A 26384-nucleotide genomic window follows, 5' to 3' on the forward strand; every position below is an offset into this window, starting at 1 on the left:
ATTTGAACTGGCGACCTTTGGGTTAGCAGCCATAGCACTTAACCACTACACTACCAGGTCTTCCATAGTACATAGGGAGTACATATAAATGCTGTGTCATTCATCCAAAGGGAAATTCCTGGTAGACTTATTTTCTGTGAGGCAATGAATCACAAACAATACATCAATAACCAGTTACAAATACTGAGGCCCAGGGTCTCTTATCTAATTGGATAAAAAGTATCTAGGGAACATGTTTAAAAACAGAGATTCTTAGACTCTAACCCTTGAAGATTCCAGTTCAATAGGTCTAGGCTAGAATCATAGTTTTACAATGATTCTGAGACAGGGGCAGGCTCGCGAACCACTGCAGCAGATGCTGTTGATCTGCCTTCGCCCACCGAAGACCGCATTATAGAGAAATTACTCAACCGGTGAAATTTATTCTTCTATCAGTGTGTCATCAAGAATTCTTAAGACAAAAGAAGTAAGTTATAAATGACTTACACTATCAAATGACAACTAAATGAGGCTATTCCTTGCTGCCTAGAGTTTGAATACCTACATTAACTTATAAGCAATACTTAGTAGAATTCTGGTAATAATTTCCAGTTCCTCTTCACTGAGACACGAGTGAACTTTTATCTTTGGTGTGTGGTTTCAGTTCTGCTCAGGTCTAAATTCCAGGCCCCATAATCATCTCCTGGGTCCCAGACGGTTCCTGTTTCATTTCAGTCTGCACTAGGTATTCAGGGCCCTTGTCCAGAGTCTTGTCCTTATGAATCTGCTCTAAGCCCATTCACTGTCAGTTGATTTCCATGGACATTCTGCAGAACACCTAAAGCTACTTCCTTTTGAACCTGAGAATGGCTTCTCTGAGTGTGTGTGGCCTGGGTGCTCTCCCTCGAGCTCATTATTCTGAGCCCTGCCTCCTCTGCCCCCTTGTATTCTTTGCCAAATTGTAGCAGAAGAAGGAGCATCTTAAGCATTGCAAATTGACAAGTGGAACACCTTTCTGAGTGGGAGCCCCACTGGACACTGATCTCCCAGGATGGCCTCTAGAACATACCTGCGTAGCACCTTCGATCATCCTCCCCCATCCTTGCAGGTGCTCCAAGGTGTTCCTGTTCAGCTATTTTATATCCCAAATTTCATGTAGCCTTTACAAAGCAATACGGGTCCACGGGTGGTGCAAATGGTTTGTGCTCAGGCTACTAACCTAAAGGTTGGTGGTTCGAACCCACCCCATGGCACTGCAGGAGAAAGTCCTGTCAATTTGCTTTTGTAAAGATTACAGCCAAGAAAACCCTGTGGAGCAGCTCTACTCTGACACACATGGGGTTGCCATGAGTCGAAATCGACGGTAACGGGTTTACAAGCAATAAAGAGATGTTTGCTGGTGTAGACTTACTCACTTTTTCAGGTAGCTTTCTCAAAGTGTTCTCAGTCTTCACAACAAATCTGTGGTGCAGGTAGAGCAAGTATTACCATTCATTCCTCTTTGACAGATAGGAAAACTGAAGTCCTTCTCCCAAGGTCCCAGGATGTGCTGCTTTGTCCAAGATGACATACCTGGTGAATACAGCCAGGACTACAATCTGGGTTTCCTGATTTCTGTGTTTCTCGAGTTTGTTAGCAGGTGCTGGCCCTGCCTGGGAATATTACTTGTGGCAAAGGCATGGTTACTCAGCCTGATACAAAAGGAATCTTTAGCAAAATTAGAGGGATGAGAAGTGAGAACCAAAACTGGTTTCATGAAACAAATGGCGGGGGCGGGGGCAGTAAGGTGGTTGGTAGGGAGCTGTTAGTAATGTTACTTATAAGCCTCAGTGCTCACAAAAATCAGGGATTGCAGGTGGAACTGAAATTCACAGACCAGCTCTAATCCCATTTTAACCCATAGCTTCAATTTCCTCACCTGAAATTTGGCATCTTATAAAAGATGTCAAATGGATTAATAAATGTTTCTCCTTCCACCACCACTTCATTTGTCTTTATCTTTTCTTTTTTTAACCTTGAATTTCCTCTTTGCAAGTAGCAATCCTTTTTTTTTTAACTATTATAACGAATAAAGTCAATATTTGCCAGTTTAACGTTGTTCATGTGTGCAATTCAGTGGCACCAATTATATCAATTATGTCATGAAACCATCACCAGTATTTGTTGCCAAATTTTCTGTCACCATAAACAGAAATGACTCCTCTTTTTGATGACACTGAGGCTGTATTAGTGCTGTTGTTAAGCACTTGGCTCTTTACAAAAGTGCTTTCACATGTATTCTCATTTGACAGATAAGAAAACTAAGGTTCAGGGTGGTGACCAGGTTGCCTAGAGCCACATGGCTAGCCAGGAGCAGACTTGGGATTGAAGGCAAGCCTCTTGACTTTGACAAACCCTGATCTATACTCTGTCGTTGTATCACAATAATGCCATCTATAAAAGGGACATCAGAGGGAGAGAAAAGAGAAACCACGACTTTGGTGACTAGCTGTTGATTTCAGGCAGGCAGAGTGGAATTTGAGCCCAGTACTTCTCACTGCCCTGAAAGGGATTTCTGTCACCCCACTCCCTGGACTCTGAAATGATTTTCTCAGAGAAGTTAGGCAGGCAGGGGAGAACCCTAAATGCTCTTCGGTGCTACGTGCAAATACAGCAGACCTCTGCCTTCTCCTCTCGGGCCGTTCCTTCGGCCACTGCCTTCTCAGCGGAAGGAAATGTACTGCCAGAGCACCCCACCTAGGCCTGCTTCCATAGATTACAAGGGTTTAGGGGGAAAAAAAAAATCAGGTAACAATGCAGTTTGTTTGAGGCCCAGTATCCCTACCACAACACCAGGGGCTTTAAGGAAAACTTATTTGGGCAAAAACAAAGCAAGCAAACACAAAAACAAACCATTCAAACTTGACACATTTGTCTCCTTTAGAGTTCTTCACATTTCTCCTCCAGATCATACATCTCTACCAGCCCATCTCTCTTCACAGGAATAATCAAGGTACAGTTTGTCCTGTAGATACAGAAACCCCCCCCAAAAAAAACACCCAAACTTGTTGCCGTTGGGTTGATTCTGACTCATAGCAACCCTATAGGACAGAGTAGAACTGCCCCATAGGGCTTCCAGGGGACGCCTGGTGATTTGAACTGCCAAACTTTTGGTTAGCAACCGAGCTCTTAACTACTGTGCCACCGGGGCTCTTACTTGGCATATGATTAATACAATTATCTGTTAAGAGACTGAAAATACATATTAAAGCCTCCCATTCTGGCTGCCATACTTGAGTTTCATTTACTCTCTCACTTTAAATCATTTGGTGGGTAACATGAATTAGAGCTCCCCCTGGAAACTCAGGTGGTGTAGTGGTTAAGTACTGCGGCTGCTAACAAAGAGGTCGGCAGTTCGAATCCGCCAGGTGCTCTTTGGAAACTCTATGGGACAGTTCTACTCTGTCCTATTGGGTCACTGTGAGTCAGAATCGACTTGACGGCAGCGGGTTTGATTTGGTTTGGTTTTTTTTATGCTATACTGCGTAACTAAAATTAGAAGCAGGGAGCTTTGATAGGATGTTATCCTGGTAGCTGAAAGTGGGTAGGATCATGTCTTGTGTTTGTCCATGACCACTGAAGGGTACCTCGCCCACAGTAGGTGTTCAGTAAAGATTCGTGGAATACGTAAATGTATGTACATGGAAATTCATATATCCACACCCAACCCACCAGTGAGTGAAGAGAAGGCATTTCTTACTCCACAGTCCTTTCTTGTGACACCCTGACCAATAGCAGAGGTGCAAATTACTCACACTTGTTGGAAAATAGGAGTACAGGTGGGCAGTAGCTGTCCAGTGGGGATTGCCATACAGCTTAGCCATGAACCACCTGCATGTTTATAAATTACAGCCCGTGGTAATTGTTCTTGGGTGCCGTCGAGTAGATTCAGACTCATAGCCACCCTATGTGACAGAGTAGAACTGTCCCATGGGGTTTCCAAGGCTGTAATCCTTATGGAAGCAGGTTGCCAGGTCTTTCAGAGCAGCAGGATAGGTTCAAATCTCCAACTTTTCAGTTAGCAGCCAAGTGCTTAACCTGTGTGCCACCAGAGCTCCTTGCCCATGGTAGAGAGATGCTGAAAAAGTACTTGTTTTTGCCTGATTGATTCTTCGGGTCTTCATTGCATCTTAAGTGTGCTATAAATTACCTACACATAGCTTAGGGCAGAGTCACTCATTTGCTCAACTGTTACTTGCTGAGTCTCAGTAGGTGCTTGTTCCTGGTACTGTGCTGAGGGCACAGTGGTAAAGGTGTCTTTCTTAGTATCTATACCACTAAAGTCATATGTATCTACCCATATAGGTTAAGCTAACTCTTAAGGGAACCCAGAACTCTTAGTGCTTCTGGCTCTAATCTGTCATTCACCAGCCCCAAGCTGTTGGCCAGAACACTTTTATGTGCGTAACTTGCTCTTGAACTCTATCAGAATGAGCAGCCTGAACCCCAGGGTTGGGCTGAGTTTCTTTCAGATGTCGCCTTCCTGTGATTTCCTCCTTTGTGCAATTACTACTACCTAATATCGATGCATAATTACATATGTCCATATACTTGGAGGGGGTCCGTGGGTGACGCAAAGGGTTTGCACTCAACCATTAACCTAAAGATTGGTAGTACGAACCCACCCAGTGGTGCCACGGAAGAAAGGCCTCGTGATCTGCCTTCGTAAAGATTACAGCCAAAAAAAAAAAAAAAAAAACCTTATGAATCAGTCCTACTCTGTAGCACATGGGATTGCCATGAGTTGGAATTATTTTGATGGCAATGGGTTATACACTTGGAAAAGATTGCTTGTGTCTTGCTATAAGCCACAGTGTTCCCAATTCTGAAGCTTCTCTCCTTGGTTGTAAAGGTTGCTGATGAGATATTCAAGATAATGTAGGGCTTAAAGTTGGGGACCCCAAGTCAAAGTGTGGGCTTCCATTGCTTAAAAGCTGTGTCACCTTGAGCATGCCATTTTACCCATGTGAACCTCTCCATGTAGTCATAATACCACCTTCATTAGTGGTTGTGTTGATTCAATAATGTCATACAAATAAGCACTTAGAGTAGTGCCTGGCAGACAGTAATCTCTCAGTTATGATTAGTTATTGTTAGTAGTAGTAGTATATTATTTTGACTGTAGAGTTGAACATAATTTTGTGACTCTTTGATTTGCAGATTTCGTTTGAGGTATGGTAACTAATCCCTTTGTTTAAAGTTCAGGAAGAATTAATTATTTCAGTCTAATCATCCATTTACATATCTTGAATTGTATATTTTGAAGATTCGTTAAGATGCAGAAACCACAGTAGCCCTTACTGCGGGGCATTCTGTGGAATATAAGGTGCACCAGATAGTTTGTTAAATGTATGTTTTAGTTTACTGAAAATCTCCTTTCCCATGAAGTAGCTCACTGAATTTGTTCCATGGCAAACACTTCGGGAAATACTGAACCACAATCTTCCCCCTCCTCCTATTTGTTCTGAAAACACAGACTCGTACACTGTCTAGTAGAGAGAAGGAAGTAGCAGGGACTTCAACAGAGCCAGTGTTGGCCATCTACAGTGAGGCGGCAGTTTTTACTTAGCTTGTCCTTCCCCACCTCCTCCTCATTTGAAAAACTCCTCCTCATCCTTCAAAACCCAGCTCAAATGCCCTCACTTTTGAGTTGCTTTTTCTAACTCTGCAAGTTAGTTGATCCCTTCTCTAAGCTTCCACAACCCTTTTTTATATATAGTGGCGCCTTATCTTTTTTTTTTAGGTGGGAGATGATTGGAACTATCACATTGGCAGAAAATGTGTATGATCAGAAAATCCTTTATGATACTGTCCCTCTTGTAGACTGATATATTTTGTTCCATTAAGTTAGCACAGTCTGTTTTCCTCTCTAGTTCCTTCAGCTAAGTATGTGTTAAGCAGCTGGCATGTATTTAGGGGCTGTGTTTACCACTGTGAGATAACTGAATGGTAGATTCTCAACTCCCTTCTCTAGCTCACTCTGGGGCATATACTCATTGAGTGCAATGCTGGGTAGAAGATTCCGGAGTATGTAAATGTTCTCTCAGTATTCCAGTTGTAATTGGATTCGAATGAGTTAAGTGCCTTGAGGATACGACTCCATCTTACCCTTTCATGGGACATATCCCACTCCTTTGGTGTTTGGTGGTTCAGTGGTAGGAATTCTCTCCTTCCACGTGGAGACCCAGGTTCAATTCCCAGGCAGTGCACCTCTTCTGCAGCCACATCAGTGGTGGTTTGTGTGTTGCTGTGATTCTGAACAGGTTTCAGCATAGCTTCCAGGCTAACACCAGACTAGGAAGAAAGTCCTGGCCATCCACTTGTGAAAATAAGCCAATGAAAGCCCTATGAATCACAGCAGTCTGATCCGCAGCCAATCATTACATTGTGCATGGAGTTGCCATGAGGCAGCTCACAATAACAAATCCTCCTGTACGATAATTATTTGCTTTCCTGTCTGTCTCTTGGAAACCCTGGTGGCTTAGTGGTTAAGTGCTACGGCTGCTAACCAAAGGGTTGGCAGTTCAAATCTGCCAGGCGCTCCTTGGAAACTCTATGGGCAGTTCTACTCTGTCCTGTAGGGTCGCTATGAGTCAGAATGGACTCGACGGCAATGGGTTTGTTTGTTTGTTTGTTTTTTTAATCTGTCTCTTGAAAATGAAAATCTTGGCTTTTCCATCTTTGTGCTCCCATCCCCTGCAAGACATTTGTTGAGTGGATGACTAAACAGGATGGGCACATGGATGTATGTGTTCTCTCTTTCTTCAGGGCCGCCCAATAACTCCAGTATACACGGTGGCTCCAAACGTTCAGAGAATTCCCACTGCCGGGATCTACGGTGCCAGTTACGTCCCATTTGCTGCTGCTCCAGCCACAGCCACGATCGCCACACTACAGAAGAACGCGGCAGCCACCGCTGCCGTCTATGGAGGATATGCAGGCTATATACCTCAGGCCTTCCCTGCTGCTGCTATTCAGGTTCCCATTCATGATGTCTACCAGACATACTGAGACTGGTGACGAGAGCAGAGACCAACCAGAGATACGACTGAAGGAACGCTTTACTATTTATGAAGAAAGACCGTGTTGGATTAGCACACCTATGAAACCTACTGAAAGTGAAGAATGTTATCAAATATCATACTGAAATATTTTATATACATGAAGTTTTCATTAGTTTTTTAAAGACTATTTTAAAGTTAGCAGGCCTGTGTTCATACATTTCTAAGGGACTTGCATGGCACGTGCCTTAATACCATCTCTGAAAAGTTTGTCTACTGTAGTACATTTGTATAGAGGTTTGTTGTTTTTTTTAAGGATATATTTTCAGTATGAAGGTTATTTTCTTAACTTCTGCACTCCAGAGATTTCTATTTTGTAGTACCTTCAATAATATATCAACTTTATATTAAAAAGCACAGTTGAGCAGCTAGGAAACTGTTTTGAAAAATATATTAGCTATTTAAAGATACAAACAATAGTGCTTTAAAACTACTACATAAAAAAAGAAGTTATTTTAAAAGTTATACTGGAAAGTGCAATTTTAAAATGCATAAAACCTCTGCATTTCTGCTGGCCTGAAGGGTTGATGGGGTTACCGTTGTGTGTTATCCATGATGGTTCTGTTTTTTAAGAGAAATTAAACACTCAGCCTCTCCTGAAGCCCAAGATTAAAAAGACTTGTCAGACTTCAGAGTTCAAAAACTGGAAAGCTTTTACCTGCCACCATTACCCTGGGCCTCTTCTCATTCTCCATGGGGCTTTGCGCCCCGGTCCTTCCAACGCTCAATCCAACTCTGATGTTTGGCAACTGTAGGACAGATGAATTATTCTGATAGAGGAGGGGAAAGACAAAAAACAAACAGATGATGGCTTTTCTACTTCTTCCTGGGCTTTCGTCGGGGTTTTTTGATTTTTGTTTCATTGTTTGTTGGCTGGGGAGGTATTATCTTCTGTGCATGCTGTTGTCAATAGCAGTGTGTGTGTAAGCACAAGGTTTGCATAGCTATTTAATGGTCTGAGGGAAAACTTTAGTTTCCTTTCTAATGCTTTTATTTTATTTTTGAAGTATGAGTTGTAAGGACAGAGAATATATGTTATTGTAGACAAGACCACCCCCCCACCCCCCCGCCCTGCTGCCGCTCCCAGAGACTCTTGCCAGCAGAAAGCTATGCTTCTAGTTGCCTTATCATGTTTCATGCAAAATGTCTGTGGTGGTTAGGGGTGTTGGAGACATGTTTATCAAGCAGGCCTTTCCTGCGTTGCTGTGCACCTGCCAGGTGAGCTGATTCAGCTGTGCACACCCAGGGGGAGGAGGAGAGGCCAGCAGGAGTTAAGAGAGAGTTTGTAGATAATCTTCTAATACTCAGTTTTTTAAGTCATTTTATGTTGCAGAAGTTCATGGTATGTAGTTGTTTGCAAAAATAAGATCATTTTATTTCACTGTTATTAAAAAGGTTTGTTTTATTAGGAAGTATATGCATGTTGCAGTGTTTTGTGGCCTGTTTAAAGGCTTTTGTTTAGCAGAATGAATGTAAAATACAGTAAAATATGAAGATCGCCATCTACTTTATGAAATACATCATCTCGGAATTTTTTTTTAAAGGCTCTATCAAGGAAGTGAGGTGTGCAATAGGTAGCAAATATACCACTGTATTTTTATGTCATGTTTGCGATCCATTGAATCTTCCCACTCACTGGATTTTTGCTGACAGCTGAAATTCTTATTTGTGGATTAGTAATAGGATCATGCCCTTAGCAAATATTTTACTTTTGTTTTAAAATTTAAATTAAGAGATTCCCAAATGTCCCTCACCCCCCTCCCCCCCCGTCTTGGGATGAGATGAATTTTTTATATATAAGCAATATTTATTTAACTATTCTATAAAATGTATTGCGTGCCTAGTAAGGCCTTTAAACATTCCTACCAATCCTTTCCATCGTTCTTCAGTGACACACAGTAATGGTGCAATGTTCCGAATGTGTACCCAAAAGCTGCATCCAAACTCAAATCTGTTGGAATGAGTCATCCAACAGAATGCAATTTGGATCAGATCCTCATCCCTTGACTTTGTGTGAAAGAAGTACCCTCCTTCCAGTGAGGGATTAGCACAGAGTTCACTAGATGAGAATCAGACCCAGTGTTCTTACTGTATTTTACATATGCTTGTAAATTATTTGCAAGAAAAAAAAATGGTACCTTAACATGGCAACTACCAAACTACCTTAAAAACAAATGTTGGTGATATAGCCAGTTAAGTATCAATGAGCCTCCCATCTGTGGTCTGTCTGTACCTATTATTTCAAAACCATTTCACGTACACTACTTACTGAGGTAAGTTTATAACTTGAAATGTGAACTCTATTTTTTTTTTTTAGGGTTAAGAACAAACTATAAATGTGAAAAAAAAAAAAAAGTTTTAGTGTTCCCTGGTCTCAAACATGCTAGTAGTTTAGTTATCTTTAGATGCTTTGTACTTGAAAAGCCTTTAAATTTATTTAGGTCTTTCTCTACTTACAGTACATTCTTAGGATGTAGTAAATAAAGCATTCTTTAAAGCAATTTGAAGACCTTATTTTAAATTGTGTTTTCTTTATACTGATTTTCTGTGTAACAAAATCAGGAAAACCCTTACAGAATGGAGGGGATTCACTAATGCAGTATTTTTAGTTGGAGAAACTGACAAGTTGTTATCTCTTTGCTTTGGAATTAGTGTTGAAGATGAGGTAAGTAATTGAATTGTGAATTCTCAGTACCCTTAAACTTCAGCTCAGATGATAGAAAGTCGAACAACCAAATAGGACTCAGCATCTGAATTGGGATAGGATGCAGCTAAGTCTGTCATTGCTCTCAGTACTGAAGTTTCTTATCTTCCCAGGAGCTTTATACCCAGAACTCTACATGGAGGCAGTTGTTGTAACCTTGAGTTCTTTGGTGGTCTTATAAAAGTGCTGGGGTGACCTTGATGTTGGTCACTGCACCTGAAACCAAAGCCTTCTGTCTCTCTTTTTCACAGTGCATAGCAAGGTTAGACAGAACATTTCCTTCCCTTTTTTTTCTAAAGCTCACCCCATAACTTGAGACAAATAATATCCATCAGCAAAGTCAATCAAAGAATTCGAAGGAAAGTGGTGGGTTCTTAATGGAATTACTTGTAAAAATTGCCTAACTTGCCTTTGCCAATGATTAAGACTAAGATTAAGAATTTACCTTCTTAATCTTGAGCCTGGGTAATGGCCTTCTGATCTGTGTTTCTTGGAATTCTAACTTCCTGCTTCCTCTTTAAAGGATAAAGGCCTTTTTAGAAGCAGAACAGGCTGGGAAGCTTCCCAAGATGACAGATCACTGGGCACTGGTTTTAAGGGCAACAAGACCTGCTGGTTCCTTTATGTTAAAAGTACAGACACCCTTCAAGTTTCAGGATCACATTCAAAGTTAGGTTGACCAAGTTGAAAAAAAGAATTAACAATCATGCAAAACACGTGGTGCCAGACCTCATTCTAGGTGCTACAGCCAAAACAGGAACAAAACCAACAAAATCCTGTACTCGCAGACTTAAATATTCTAATGGGAGAACACAGATAAGATGAACAGGTAACAAGTATGCTGGGTGGGATAAATGCTGTGTTTCTGTGGTTCATAAGCCTCTGGCTTCCATAATCTCCGGTGGATCTAACAGTAACTCTGCAATGTAGTTAAGTCAGATATGCAACTGGCCAAGGTCACACAGGTAAGAACCAGGACTCAAACCTGTGCTCAGGGCTTAAATTTCCAGGTTCTTTCGAGCACCACACTGCCCCTGGAAACGGATAAAACCAGTCATGCCAAGGGCCAATTTCAAAGCCCAAGTGAAAGAAAAGCCAAACATTTTTTACCAGTGTAGTTTCTTTTCTGGTGGCTTTCAGTGTATTGTCATAAGCAACATTTTTACTCAGGGAATGGGAACTGAGTGACTGAAAAAGCCTACTCAGCCAGGAAGACATAGCAGCTGTAAGTAGGGCCAGTAAAAATGTATAAAGAATTCTATCTGCAAGGCTACGCAAAGATTATGGAGGAGGCTGCAGAACTATCACAGGGAGTCAACTATTCTGGTTAGTCACCTGGAATAGGTGCCCCATTTTTTTTTTAATTCCAAAAATATTTGTCATAATAACCTAAGGACTTACTGAGTTGAAAGTAAAAAACTAATGACTACAGTGCAGAAAATTAAAAAAACATTGTTCTGATTTTTCTTTTCTTGTGAAGGGTAATCCTATGTACAGTTCAACATTTTTGGGTTGCTGTTACATGACATGCACTATGCTGGGTACACTGTTAGGTATAATTGATTTTACTGGTTTACTAGATCCTCTTTCAAGGGCACCAAGGATACTTGACTATTCAAAAGGAATACAAGTGATATTATCCCAATTATTAAGCAGTGTTTATTGTAAAGTCTTTGGGGCACTCAGCCTTTATATCCAACTTTGTTTTAAAAAAAATACATACCAAGTATGACATTTTGGCATGGCTGTTTTGATGAAATGACATCATGACTTTTTCCCCTGCCACCCCCACCAAAAGTACATCTTCAGCTTTTTAAAAAAGTAATATGACACAGATATCTTACCTTGTCCTTGCCCTGCATCTTCCTTGTCACATCCACCATCCGTGACTTCCCAAGGTCAAAGGTGGGACTAAGTTTAAGTATAGGATGAGACATAGGAAACGTCCACAGCATCAAAGCAGCTGGGACAAAATATTTTGCTTCAATTCCAAGTTCTAAGCTGCTGGACTAGATGCACCTCCAGCCTTTTCTTTCTCCTCTTTCCCTCATTAGTCTTTACCCCTTCCTCTACACCAGTTCCCACCGAGTTGATTCCAAGTCATGGCAACCTTGTGTGTGTCAGAGTAGAACTGTGCTCCTTGGGGTTTTCAATGGCTGATTTTTTCAGAAGCAAATCAAGGTTTTCTTCTGAGGTGTCTCTAGGTGGACTCAAACCTCCAGTTTTTGGTGAGCAGCTGAAAGTGTTAACCGTTTGTATACCCAGGGACTCTCTCCCCTTTCTAGATACCTGGTATTCCTATTTCTTAACACCTCACACCATAAACCTGAAAAGAATGATCGTCCAAACACCACAATGAACAAGCACTGTGGACTAGTGGAACAAGGCTGGGTTTATGGTCAGAATGCTTAGGGGTAGAACCATAGCTTTGCTACTTGCCAGCTGTGTGACCTTAAAAAAGATAACTCACATCCTTGGGCACAGGTTTCTTAACTGGTGAATTAGAGATAAAAACCTGACCTCATGGAGTTATTGTGAAGACCAGATGAGTTAATCTAAAAAAGTCTAGTGTATTGTAGGCACCTCAAGAAACACTTCCTTCCACCTTTCTAAACCGTAGTGTGAATGTGTATCACTATATTAATTCCTTCAAGCCTTTCCATTTTAAGCATCCTTATTCTTTTGTTCACCCATTTATTCAACAAATACTTGAGTGTCAACTATGTGCGAGGCACTGAGGGGGACAACGATCAATAAAATCAACCATCTCTGCCCTCCTAAACTACCAGGCATGATTCAGACAGTGAAGCAAGGGCTGTGATATTGGAGGGGTGCCCACTCAGACTTGGAGAGGGGGTTAAGGGTCAAAGAGTGAATGAAGGCTTTCAGGAGGAAGTAGCATCTGAGCGGAGGTTTACAGGATGAGTAGGAGTCAGGCAGGTAAGCAAGAGGAAAGAGAACAGAGAACAAGTGGTGCCCAGGCCCAAGAGAAAGAGAATGTGGTATATTCATGGACCTGAAAGAAGTTAAGTGTGGCTGCCTCAGAAGAGAAATAGTGTGTGAAGAGCTCAACCTTTGTTCCGGTTCCACCTTAAACATGGTTCCTGGCCCTATGTTCTCTGTGAAAGGAAGAGATGTGGTCCCTGTAACAAGGAAGTTGGGAGCCAATAACCAAATGGAGAGAAGCCTAAATCCTTCCTCCTTAGGACTTTGAGTTCTTTCAGAAAATGGTAGCGCTCTACCTTTATCTAAGCTATAGAAGCTGATGGGTTGCCTTTAGCAGTCAGCAGCATGGTGCACCTGAGAGCTCCCCCTAGTGGGTTACTCTCTCCCTGAGTCCTTTCTGGCCCCAAGTGATGCCCACCAACCCTAATCATGCTTGGGAGAGTTTGCCAAGACTCTGAGGGCTGCCTGCCTCTTCCTTCTACAGGCCTGGGTCCCAGCCTCTGGGACATTTCATCCTTCTTTTCTGGGTCATACAGCTCCTGCAAGTATCTCTGAGGGTGTCCCCATTCTCCCTAGGTAAACCCTCTGTGGGACAGGAATGCAAAGTTCTCACAAAAGTGTTGGAGGCCTATAGTCCTCCAGATGATTGTGACCATGGATGAGGGTCCCAAGTAAAATCTTCACAGTCACATTGACTACCTCAATAGAATCATATTTCCATGCAACTCCACTCTGGGCTTCATTCTACTCCCAATCAAAGGCAACAGCAAACCTCATATTTGCAAGAAATATGACCTTACCTGAGCTAATTTTTAGCCACCCTTATTTCTTGGCTTGCTCTACTTTGTTTGTCAAAAGTCTTCATTAATGATTAACCAACCACAAGGTTTAAATAGGCCTTAGTCATTCTGAGGCAGGAAAGACGTGTCGCTGAAGCCCAGCTGTTTCTGAGATGACCTTGCTGGGGGTACTGGGTCAAGACATTTTGAGCTTATGGTATTATGATAACATGGGGCCAAACTAGTTCAGTTTTGCTGAGATTATTCTCCTTTTTAAGGACCTTTGTTCCAAACTGTGGTGTCACCAGGGCACGGTATCATGTCTATCAGCCTCACCATCCTTCATTGCCATCCCAATTCAAATATGGCTGTTTGACTCTTTCTCAATGTAAAGTGCTATGCCAATTCAGCTTCCAGAAAAGCCCCTAATCTCCCATTTCTGTAAGATGCTGTCCTAAAAAGAGAAATTCTGGAAATGCAACTGATTCTCAAAGTTCTTTAGCATTGCTGTTGTTGTTATTTGCTGTTGAGTTGATTTTGACTCATGAAGACCCCATGTGTGCAGAGTAGAACCGCTCCATAGAGTTTTCAAGGCTGTGACCTTTTGGAAGCAGATCGCCATGCCTGTCTTCTAAGGTGCCTTTGGGCAGGTATGAATGAGCAACCTTCCACCTGACCACTTAACTGTATGTGCCACCCCTGGTATTTCTAGAAGGAATCTTTTTTGAGCAGAAGAGAATATCAAAGATCTATTCAGTATAATTTCCCAGCCCTCAAGTACAAATGTCCAACTCATTGAGTGCTCAGTCAAGGCTTTCCCTCAGCAAGCATTTCATTTTCTTTTTCCTCATTTTCCTTATGCTTGTGAATAATTTTATAGCCTAAGAGAGTGATCACTCAGCAGGAGATAAGGATAATAGCTGACCTTATGCCAGTTGAATACTGAAATATGTCAAGAATTTACATGAATTTTTTATAACTTATTTTTTATTGTTGAGAATATGTACAGCAGAACATACATCAATTCAACTGTTTCTACATGTACCATTCAGTGACATTGATTACATTCTTGGAGTGGTACAACCATTCTCACCCTCCTTTTGTGAGTTGTTCCTCCTCCGTTAACATTATCGGCCCCGTAAGATTTCTCTCTAATCTTTCAAGTTGTTGTTAATTTGATCCCATATAGCTAGTTCTTAAAAGAGCATAGTGCTCAAGGAAGGCATTTTTTTACTAGTTAAGCTAAACTACTGTTTGGTTTTAAGAAGACTTCAGAGGATATTTTTGATTTAAGTCTTAAAGATTATCTCAGAACAATAGTTTTGGGGGTTCATCCAGCCTCCATGGCTCCAGAAAGTATTGAGTCCATAAGAATTTGAAATTCTGTTCTGCATCTTCCCCCTTTTAATAAGGATTCTTCCACAGAATCCTTATCAAAACGTTCAGTAATGGTAGCTGGGCACCGTCCAGTTCTAGTCTCATGGCAAAGTAGGCAGCTGTTCATGGAGGTAATCAACCCCACATTCCATTTCTCCCTTCTATTCCTGACTTTCCTTCTTCCTCTGTTGCTTCAGGAGAATAGACACTGATTTTTATGCCTTGGATGGCCATGGACGGTGTTTTTGAACTTTTATTAAAAAAATAATGTAGATACAGAAAAATGCGTGTGTCATATATAGCTTGATAAATTTTCACAAACTGAGCACATCCATGTAACCAGCAGTCAGATGAAGACATAGAACATGACCAGCATTTCAGAAGCTTCCCAATTGGTCTTTGCAGTCACTCACTGCCCTCTCAACAATGGCAACCAGTATCATGATGTCTAACAGCATAAATTAGTTTTGAGTGGATCATTTTTTAATATTTGAGGTGAGTACTGTTATTGTCCCTGTTTTGCATTTAAAAATCAAGGAGACAGAAGGAGGTTTAATAACTTGCCCAAGACCACATACCTAGTATGTGAAAAAGCTTGGGTTTGACTTCAGGTCATGTAACCCCAGAGCCAAGTCGTTTACCACTCAGCTTTCACAGAAGAAGTTGAAGGGGGAGGGTATTATAATTTAACCATTTAGTAAGGGCTTAAACTCATTTGTTTGTTCTAGAAGTTACAATAATCTCCTAACACAGTCCTTTCACCATACAGGCCACTGGAGCAAGTGGAAAGAAGAGAAATCAACATGCATGTAGGTGATAGCAGAACATGGCGTGCACAAGCTTTTGGAATTTCCAGGTCCTGTAGGATGACCTATCTACATTTTCTTTTTTCCCCATAGCCTCCAAATAACTTGCACTCTGCACTTTATGTAATTTTGCACCCAGTAAGGGAAGGTATAAACTAATTCACACTGAGGTGAGCTATGTGTTTTCAGTGAGGACAAATCTCCTGTCCAATAAGCTGAGAAATAAAGTCCTAATTATGGATTTAAGGCCATAGCTCATCAAAGAGAATGACTTCAAGGGTCAGAAGGTCCTTGGCATGCCCATGACATGGTACCACAAAAGAATTCTGAGTTGTCTGCCGGGGGGCTAGTAATTGGTCCCCTGGAAAGTTCACTGAATAATGTTAATGACCAGTGTCCAATTATGGGACATAATGTATAAAAAGGAAGCCCTGGTGGCGTAGTGGTTAAGAGCTACAGCTGCTAACCAAAAGATTGGCAGTTTGAATTCACAGGCACTCCTTGGGGCAGTTCTACTCTGTCCTATAGGGTCACTATGAGTTAGAATCAACTCGACGGCAATGGGTATATGGGTATTACTGTATAGAATACTGGAAAGACATTTCAACCAAGAAATCTCCTTTATTCTAAAACATTAATCATATTATTATTAATAATAATAGCTTACCTTTCAGTAACATTTCACTGTCCACATATTGCTTTCTTAACCGCTATCTTGCTTGAGCCCCATAACCATCTTGTGAGATAGTTGCAGAAGGCATTCTATTTCTTCTCCTTCTCCTCATTGGTTTAAACATTCATTCATTCAAGAAATTGTTATTAAGCATCTACTATGTCTCAGGCTTTGTGGTGGGGCCTAGACATACCATGGTGAGCATTATTTCCATTTTATCGAGGAAGAAATTGAGGCCCAAAAAGGGTTCTTGACTTGCCCAAGATCACAAAGCTACTCTATCTAAAATAACATTCTGTGACTGTTTAACGTGCCAGTGTCTGTGCCAGATACTTTAAATGCTGTATCCCATTATATCCTTCCAACAGCTCTACGAATTTGATAAAACCAAAAACCAAACCAGTTGTTACTTTGTCAATTCCAACTCATGGTGACCCCCTGTGTGTCAGAGTAGAACTGTGCCTCATGAGATTTTCAATGGCTGACTTTTCAGAAGTATATCACCAGGCCTTTCTTCTGAGGCACCTCTGGTGGACTCAAATTGCCAACCTTTTAGTTAGCAGTCAATTATGTTAACCATTTGCACCAACAAGTAAAGAAATTTAGGTTCAGAGATAGGTTAAATGACTGCCCAACATCCCACCAGCATTAAAACCCACGAAAGTCTGACTCCAGGGAATGAGAGCTTAAACATTACTTTGTCGTTGTTAGGTGCCATTGAACAACCTTGCTGTTGGTAGGTGCCACTATGAGTTGGTTCTGACTCATAGTGACCTCATCTACAACAGAATGAAACATTGCCTGCTCTTGTGCTATTCTCATAGTCATTGCTATGTTTGAGCCCCTTGTTGCAGCCATTGTGTCAACCCATTTCATTGAGGATCTTCCTCTTTTTTCTGGACCCTCTGCCAAGCATGATATCGTTTTCCAGAAACTGGTCCCTTCTGATAACATGTCCAAAGTACGTGAGATGAAGTCTGGCTATCATCACTTCTAAGGAGCATTCTGGTTGTACATCTTCCAAGACAGACTTGTTTGTTCTTCTGGTAGTCCATGGTATATTCAATATTCTTTGGCAGCACCATAATTCAAATGCATCAATTCTTCTTCAGTCTTTCTTATTCATTGTCCAACTTTCAGATCCAAAAATCAATAGTATCAGTGATCCATCTGAAACCTGAATGGTCCTCACTGAAGCTTTGACTTCAGTCCAAATAATCCAAGGATAAGAGCCATATGGTTCTGTGGGAGCCTGTCAAATGACATTGTTGGCTCAAGGACAAGCCTGAGTTCTTGAGTTAAACAGACATTCCACTGCATCTTTTACAGAACAGCTTCCTCACCCAAATGTAAAATATAACCATTTAAACTGAACTGGAAATAAAGCCCTTAGAATTTGGATTTTTAGGAAAAAAGCAACAACTTGATGCTTTAATTTAAACACTCTGACCACAAGAGCTGGAATACCTTAGAGATAGAAGCCAGACTGACCACTGAAGTCTCCAGTTTCACTTTTCAGAATGCTCCACCTGGTAATCTGAGTGCTTCTGAACCCGTTCCTATCCCAAACTTAGTCCCATCATAGGGCAATCACATGCCTCAGGGATAAATTACTCAATAAACAAGATAAGCATGTGCTTAGCGCAACAACAGAACAGGGGCACCAGTTGTCCAAAGCAAAGACCCATACATGAACATCACAGTGAAAGGGAAGTGGCAGGGCTCTAAATGAAATTGTTACCATTTTATAAATTTTGTATATGGTAACAATTATATTTTCCTTTACATTTTGGATTGATAGGGTATGTCTTCACATTCAGTCCTCTCCATTGACCACTTAAGAACGCACCAGTGACACTATAATCACATAACTCACAACATACCTGATCCTGTGCAAAGCAAACCAAAATGCAAAGTGCAAAGGGAACTGAAATTTGTATCATGCTCTTTGGGATCGCTCTTGCCTCTGTCGGATATCAGCTGTAGTCCAAGGAACCGTGAAGACACAGCATCAAAGGACAGAAAATGAGTGTGCGATTTTTAAGTATTATTTCAAGATAAGAAGCACTCCTGGAAATCTGTGAAGGGTCCACCAACAAACATTGTACCACAAATGAATGAAATTATTTCTGACTGCCTAGTAAGTACTAATTCTTTTGACTATGTCAGACCTGAAGAACAAAACTACATGTTCCAAATCAATTTTTTAGTTACTAATTTTCAAAAACAAATTTTTGTGTTAACATCCAAATTGAAATGTGAATTTTTTTCATAAATTTTACTTGTTTTATGTTTTATCTATTTGCAAATATTCAAATTTATTTGCTACAGTAGAACTGAATTTAAAAAGTGACATAATTTTATATCCAGGTAAAATGAGAGAGCAACAGTTAAGTGGAGCACAAAAACAAAAGCTCACAGGAGATAAAAAGAAAAAGATGTGTGAATCCCTAAAGAAAATTCCAAATTTAACTTCCTTTTTAAGAAGTAATGAATTAGGAGGCAGGGCCAAGATGGTGGAGTAGTCAGACCCTTCCAGTGATCTCTCTTACAACAAAGACCCCCCCCAAAAGTGAAATGATTGTATTTATAACAAGTTAGGAGCCCTGAACATCAAAGGCAAAGTTAGAAAACAGACTCATTGGCAGGGGGAGGAAGAGATGGTTCAGAAGTGGAGAGGAGTTGCTGGACCTGAATTGCTGGGAACCCTCAGGCACCATCCCCAAGAGCAACTGCGGCTGGCTGGTGGTAGCATTTGGCTGCAGTTTCCTCAGGGAGAAACAGCCAGCTGCACAGCCTACTCACACCAACGGAACTAGAGAAGAATATCACTCTCAGCAAAAGCTAAGTACTTGAGTACAACTTACCACACTCCCAGCCCCCAACCCAGGTTCAGTGGCTGTTGATTTCCCTAGACAGGTGATAGGTGCTGCTGAATGACCTGAGCCATTCTCCCAGCCATAGAGAAGGAATAAATTCACAATTGCGGGAAAAGATAATCTGCCAGCTCCACTAACCTGGGGAGCTCTGGACAGAAGCAGCTCCTGTCAGGCATAAAATGTCCATGGACTTTGAATACATTTCCCCCCTGCATGGACCTGTGTGGGCCAATTTCAGGAGAATAGGCCCTTGTTGGCAGACTGCACCTGTTTCAGCTGTGGAGTGGAGAGGTGGATATTTGATGTTTGACACCACTTTGCCTATTGAACAGGGTCCTCACCCACCCACATCAGGGGCATAAGGACTGGTGGCTCCACTCAGGTTGCCCACTGGCCTGTGATAGGGGTCCAAGGATAACTGGTACCTCCCAGTTCTTACAACCAAAAGCATTGGGAGCCCATCTGCAGAACCCACCCACTTGTGTGCTTTAGGGAACAGGGACACACTTTCCTCACAGACACTTGGGGATGGTTGCCAGCACTCTACCTTGTTCAGAGAGTGACCCACTGCTGCAGCAAGATACCAGTACCTACACCAATCGCCACTGCCCCTCTAAGACTGTAGGACAGAGCCTGGACCACACACTTGGTGACCAACTACCTGGACACCTGAGCTGAATCCATACAGGAAAAGTGATTGAACTCCTAGGCTCATATACCTGATAACAGCTCTAGCCATCTTCTGACAGGACATTAGAGCTTCAAAGGCAAAAATAAGCTAGCTTACTCAAACAACCTATTTGGGCATATCAAAACAAAACAAAGCAAGATGCTATGACACAGTAAACAAGCATAAATTAATACAATAACTTACAGGTGTCTCTGAGGCAACAGTCATATCAAGTCACATAAAGAAACAGACCATGATCACCTCAACAAGCTCTCAAAACAAAGAATCAAGGGAACTTCTGGATGAAGGTGCCTTCCTGGAATTACAAGATATTTCAGAATAAACCAACCAAAAAAAACCCTCAGTGCCACTGAGTCGATTCAGACTCATAGTGACCCTATGGGACAGAGTAGAACTGCCCCATAGAGCTTCCAGGGAGCACCTGGCAGATTCAAACTGCTGACACTTGAGTTAGCAGCCATAGCACTTAACCACTACCCCTCCAGGGTTTCCAGGTGCAGAATACAAAAGATTAATATACAGAACTCTTCAAAACATCAGGAAGGAGATCAGGCAACACACAGAACAAGCCACAAACACACAGATAAAGCAGATGAAGAAATTAAAAAGGTTATTCAAGAACATAAAGAAAAATTTAATAAGCTGCAAGAATCCATAGAGAGACAGCAATCAGAGATTCAGAAGATTAACAATAAAATTACATAATTAGACAACTCAATAGAAATTCAGAGGAACAGAATTGAGCAAGCAGAAGGCAGAATTGATAAGATTGAAGATAAAGCACTTGGCACCAATATATTCGAAGAACAATCAGATAAAAGAATTAAAAAAAAATGAAGAAAGCCTAAGAATCATGTGGGATTCTATCAAGAGAAATAACCTATGAGTGACTGGAGTACCAGAACAGGGAGGAACAACAGAAAATACAGAGATAATTGTTGAAGATTTGTTGGCAGAAAACTTCCCTGATATCATGAAAGATGAGAAGATATCTATCCCAGATGCTCATTGAGCTCCACCTAAGGTAGATCTTAAAAGAAAGTCACCAAAATATATAATCAAACTTGCCAAAACCGGAGATAAAGAGAGAATTTTAAGAGCAGCTAGGGATAAACAAAGAGTCACTTACAAAGGAGAGTCAATAAGAATGAACTCGGACTACTCGGCAGAAACCATGCAGGCAAGAAGGCAATGGGATGACTTATATAAAGCATTGAAGAAAAAAAATTGCCAGCCAAGAATCATATACCCAGCAAAATTGTCTCTCAAATATAAGGCAAAATTAGGGCATTTCCAGTTAAACAGAATTTTAGGGAATTTGTAAAAACCAAACCAAAACCACAAAAGTAGTTTGTAGAGTTCTTTGGTTAGAAAATCAATAATATCACATATCAGCCCAAGCCTAGAACACTGAACAGAGCAATCAAATGTCAACCCAGATAGGGAAATCATAAAAATAAATCAAGATTAAAAAATGCTCATACATGGAAACAATGATGTCATTACGTAAAAGAAGTCAAGATTAAAACAATAAACAGGGACTAAGAAATGTAGTCATAGATCTTTCATATGGAGAAGACAAGGCGATAGAAAGAAAGAAATGTTAAGTTTAAACTTAGAAAAATAGGCAGAAATATTAAGGTAACCACAAATGGGACTAACAATCCTACACATCAAAAGAAAAAATAGAGATTCAGCAGAAACAAAATCAACAATAACAAATAAGAGGAAAAAGACAACATATAAAAACAAACTACTCAGCACAAAAAAATTAAGTGGGAAAAAGAAACTGTCATCAACACACAAAAAAAGACATCAAAATGACAGCATTAAACTCATACCTATCCATAATTACAATGAAAGTAAATAGACTAAATGGACCAATAAAGAGACAGAGAGTGGCAGAATGGATAAAAAAAACATGGTCTGTCTATATGCTGCCTACAAGAGACACACCTTAGACTTAGAGACACAAACAAACAAAAACTCAAAGGATGAAAAAAATATATCAAGCAAACAACAATCAAAAAAGAGCAGGAGAGGCAATGTTAATTTCTGACAAAATAGACTTTAAAGTTAAATCCACCACAAAGGATAAGGAAGGACACTACATAGTAATCAAAGGGACAATATAGCAGAAGGATATAACCATATTAAATATTTATGCACCCAATGACAGAGCTGCAAGATACATAAAGCAAACTCTAACAACATTGAAAAGTGAGATAGACAGCACCACAATTATAGTAGGAGACTTCAACACACCACTTTCAGTGAAGGACAGAACATCCAGAAAGAAGCTCAATAAAGACACGGAAGATATAATGCCACAATCAACCAACTTTACCGCATAGACACACACAGATCACTCCACCCAATGGCAGCCAAGTACGACTTCTTTTCCAGCGCACATGGAACGTTCTCTAGAATAGACCACATATTAGGTCATAACACAAGCCTTACCAGAATCCAAAACATCAAAATATTGCAAAGCATCTACTCTGACCACAAGGCCATAAAAGTAGAAATCAATAACAGAAAAAGGAGGGAAAAGAAATCAAACACTTGGAAACTGAACAATACCCTGCTCAAAAACGACTGGGTTATAGAAGACATGAAGGATGGTATAAAGAAATTCATAGAATCCAATGAGAATGAAAACACTCCCTATCAGAATCTTTGGGACACAATTAAAGCAGTGCTCAAAGGTCAATTTATATCAATAAATGCACACAACCAAAAAGGAGAAAGGGCCAAAATCAAAGAACTATCCCTACAACTGAACAAATAGAAAGAGAGCAACAAAAGAAACCCTCGGGACCAGAAGAAAGCAAATTATAAAAATTAGAGCAGAATTAAATGAAATAGAAAACAGAAAAACAATTGAAAGAGTTAACAATACCAAAAGCTGGTTCTTTGAAAACATTAACAATATTGATAAACTGCTGGCTAAACTGACAAAAGAAAAACAGGAGAGGAAGCAAATAGCCCAAATAAGAAATGAGATGTGAGATATTACAACAGACCCACTGAAATTAAAAGAATCATATCAGATTACTACAAAAAATTATACTCTAACAAATTTGAAAACCTAGAAGAAATGGATGAATTTCTAGAAACACACTATGTACTTAAACTAACACAAACAGAAGTAGGACAACTAAATAAACCCATAACAAAAGAAGAGATTAAAAAGTAATCAAAAAATTCCCAACAGACATCTAAGTCAATTGGCAAAATAAAATCTCTTAAGAAAACATTCTGCATCCCACTTTGAAGTGTGGCGTCTGGGGTCTTAAATGCTAGCAAGCGGCCATCTGAGATGCATCAAAGAGTCTCAACCCACCTGGATCAAAGGACAATGAAGAACACCAAGGTCACAAGATAATTATGAGCCCGAGAGACAGAAAGGGCTACATAAACTAGAGACTACATCATCCTGAGGCCAGAAAAACTAGATGGTGCCCGGCCACAACCGATGACTGCCCTGACAGGGAGCACAGCAGAGAACCCCTGAGGGAGCAGGAGATCAGTGGGATGCAGACCCCAAATTCTAATAAAAATACCAGCCTTAATGGTCTGACTGAGACTAGAGGAATCCTGGCGGTCATGGTCCCCAAACCTTCTGTTGGCCCAGGACAGGAACCATTCCCAAAGACAACTCATCAGACATAGAACGGACTGAGCAATGGGTTGGAGAGAGATGCTGACGAAGAGTGAGCTACTTGTATCAGGTAGACACTTGAGACTGTGCTGGCATTTCCTGTCTGGAGGGGAGATAGGAGGGTAGAGAGGGTTAGAAACTGGCAAAATTGTCACAAAAGGAGAGACTGGAAGGAGGGAGTGGGCTGACTCATTAGGGGGAGAGTAAGTGGGAGTATGGAGTAAGGTGTATATAAGCTTATATGTGACAGACTGACTTTATTTGTAAACGTTCACTTAAAGCTCAATAAAAATTATTAAAAAAAAAAAAAAGACCAGACTTAATGGTCTGGCTGAGACTAGAAGGACCCAGTGGTCATGGTCCCCAAACCTGCTGTTGGCCCAGGACAGGAACCATCCCCGAAGCCAACTCATCAGCCATGGATTGGACTGAACAATGGGTTGGAGAGAGATGCTGATGAGGAGTGAGCTACTTGCATCAGGTGGACACTTGAGACTATGTTGGCATCTCCTGTCTGGAGGGGAGATGGGAGGGTAGAGGGGGTTAGAAACTGACAAAATGGTCATGAAAGGAGAGACTGGAAGGAGGGAGCGGGCTGACTCATTAGGGGGAGAGTAAATACGAGTATGTAGTAAGGTGTATATAAGTTTACATGTGAGAGACTGGCTTGATTTGTAAACTTTCACTTAAAGCACAATAAAAATTATTAAAAAAAAAAAAAAAAACTCCCAACAAAAGAAAGCCCTGGCTCAGACGGCTTCACTGCAGAGTTCCACCAACCTTTCAGAGAATAGTTAACACTGCTACTACTAAGGGTATTTCACAGCATAGAAAAGGATGGCATACTCCTAAGCTCATTCTATGAAGCCAGCATATTCCTGATACCAAAACCAGGTAAAGAAACTACAGAAAAAAAGAAAATTACAGACCTATATCCCTCATGAACTTAGATGCAAAAATTCTCAACAAAATTCTAGCCAATAGAATTCAACAACATATCAAAAAAATAGTTCACCATGACCAATGGGATTCATACTAGGTATGCAGGGAAGGTTCAACATTAGGAAAACAATTAATGTAATCCACCGTATAAATAAAACAAAGGATAAGAGCCACATGACCTTATCAATTGATGCAGAAAAGGCATTTCACAAAGTTCTACACTGATACATGATAAAAAAAAAAACTCTCAGCAAAATAGGAATAGAAGGAAAATTCCTCACCATAATAAAACACATCTATACAAAACCAACAGCCAACATCATCCTAAATGGAGAGAGTCTGAAAGCATTCCCCTTGAGATCGGGAATCAGAAAAGGATGCCTCTTATCACCACTGTTATTGAACATTGTGCTGAAGTTCCTAGCCAGAGCAATTAAGCCAGATAAAGAAATAAAGGGCATCCAGGTTGGTAAGGAAGAAGTAAAAGTATCTCTATTTGTAGATGATATGATCTTTTACACAGAAAACCCTAAAGAGTCCTCAAGAAAACTACTGAAACTAATAGAAGAGTTCAGCAGAGTATCAGGATATAAGATAAACATACAAAAATCAGTTGGATTTCTCTACATCATCACAAAAAAAAAAAAACATTGAAGAGGAAATCACAAAATCAATACCATTCACAGTAGCCCCCAAGAAGATAAAACACTTAGGAATAAATCTTACCAGAGATGTAAAAGACCTATACAAAGAAAACTCCAAGACACTACTGCAAGAAACTAAAAGAGACCTACATAAGTGGAAAAACATACCTTGGTCATGGATAGGAAGACTTAACATTGTAAAAATGTCTGTTCTACCAAAAGCCATCTATAGATATAATACAATCCCGGTCCAAATTCCAATGACATTTTTTAATGAGATGGAGAGACAAATCACCAACATCATATGGAAGGGAAAGAGGCCCTGAATAAGTAAGGCATTGCTGAAAAAGAAGAACAAAGTGGCAGGCCTCACTCTACCTGATTTTAGAACCTATTATACCACCACAGTAGTCAAAACATCCTGATACTGGTTCAACAACAGATACATAGACAGGTGGAACAGAATTGAGAATCCAGACATAAATCCACCCACATATGAGCAGCCGATAGTTGACAAAGGCCCGAAGTCTCTTAAATGGGGAAAAGACAGTCTCTCTCTCTCTCTCTCTTTTTTTAACAAGTGGTGCTGGCATAACAGTTTATTCATCTGCAAAAAAATGAAACAAGACCCATACCTCACACCGTGCACAAAAACTAACTTAAAATGGATCAAAGATCTAAATAAAAATCTAAAATGATAAAGATCGTGGAAGAAAAAATAGGGACCATGTTAGGAGCCCTAATACATGGCATAAACAGTATACAAAACATTACCAGCAAGGCAGAAAAGAAACTAGATAACTAAAACCAAAAAAACTGGGAGCTCCTAAAAATCAAACATATATTCTCATCCAAAGACTTCACCAAAAGAGTAAAAAGATTACCTACAGACTGGGAAAAAGTTTTTAGCTGTGACATTTCCGATCAGCATCTGATCTCTAAAATCTACACGATACGGCAAAAACTCAACTACAAAAAGACAAATAACCCAATTAAAAAATGGGCAAATGATATGAACAGGCACTTCACTAAAGAAGACATTCAGATGGCTAACAGATATAGGAGGAAATGCTCACATTCTTTAACCATTAGAGAAATGCAAATCAAAACTACATTGAGATTCCATCTCACTCCAACAAGGCTGGCATTAATCCAAAAAACACAAAAGACTAAATGTTGGAGAGGTTGTGGAGAGGCTGC

General features: G+C 40.5%; 1 protein-coding gene across 29 annotated transcripts in view; it reads left to right on the top strand.

Moving 5' to 3' along the window:
* The window catches only part of RBM47 (RNA binding motif protein 47), a 232163-nt gene that overhangs the window by 174144 nt on the left and 31635 nt on the right, over positions 1–26384 (top strand). For 26 of the 29 annotated variants that reach the window (XM_064285884.1, XM_064285893.1, XM_064285885.1 and 23 more), the window contains 2 exons: positions 2903–2971; positions 6787–25223. The exons of 1 other annotated variant lie outside the window; for it this stretch is intronic. In XM_064285884.1, coding sequence (XP_064141954.1) covers positions 2903–2971; positions 6787–7029 — 312 coding nt within the window. In that variant the 3' untranslated portion in view covers positions 7030–25223. Of the gene's footprint in view, positions 1–2902; positions 2972–6786; positions 25224–26384 lie in introns of those variants that run through there. 2 more of the 29 variants (XM_023549823.2, XM_003411311.3) reach the window with 1 other exon arrangement.

This window comes from Loxodonta africana, chromosome 5 (assembly GCF_030014295.1).
Source record: "Loxodonta africana isolate mLoxAfr1 chromosome 5, mLoxAfr1.hap2, whole genome shotgun sequence".
In the NCBI taxonomy this organism is placed as follows: Eukaryota; Metazoa; Chordata; class Mammalia; order Proboscidea; family Elephantidae; genus Loxodonta; species Loxodonta africana.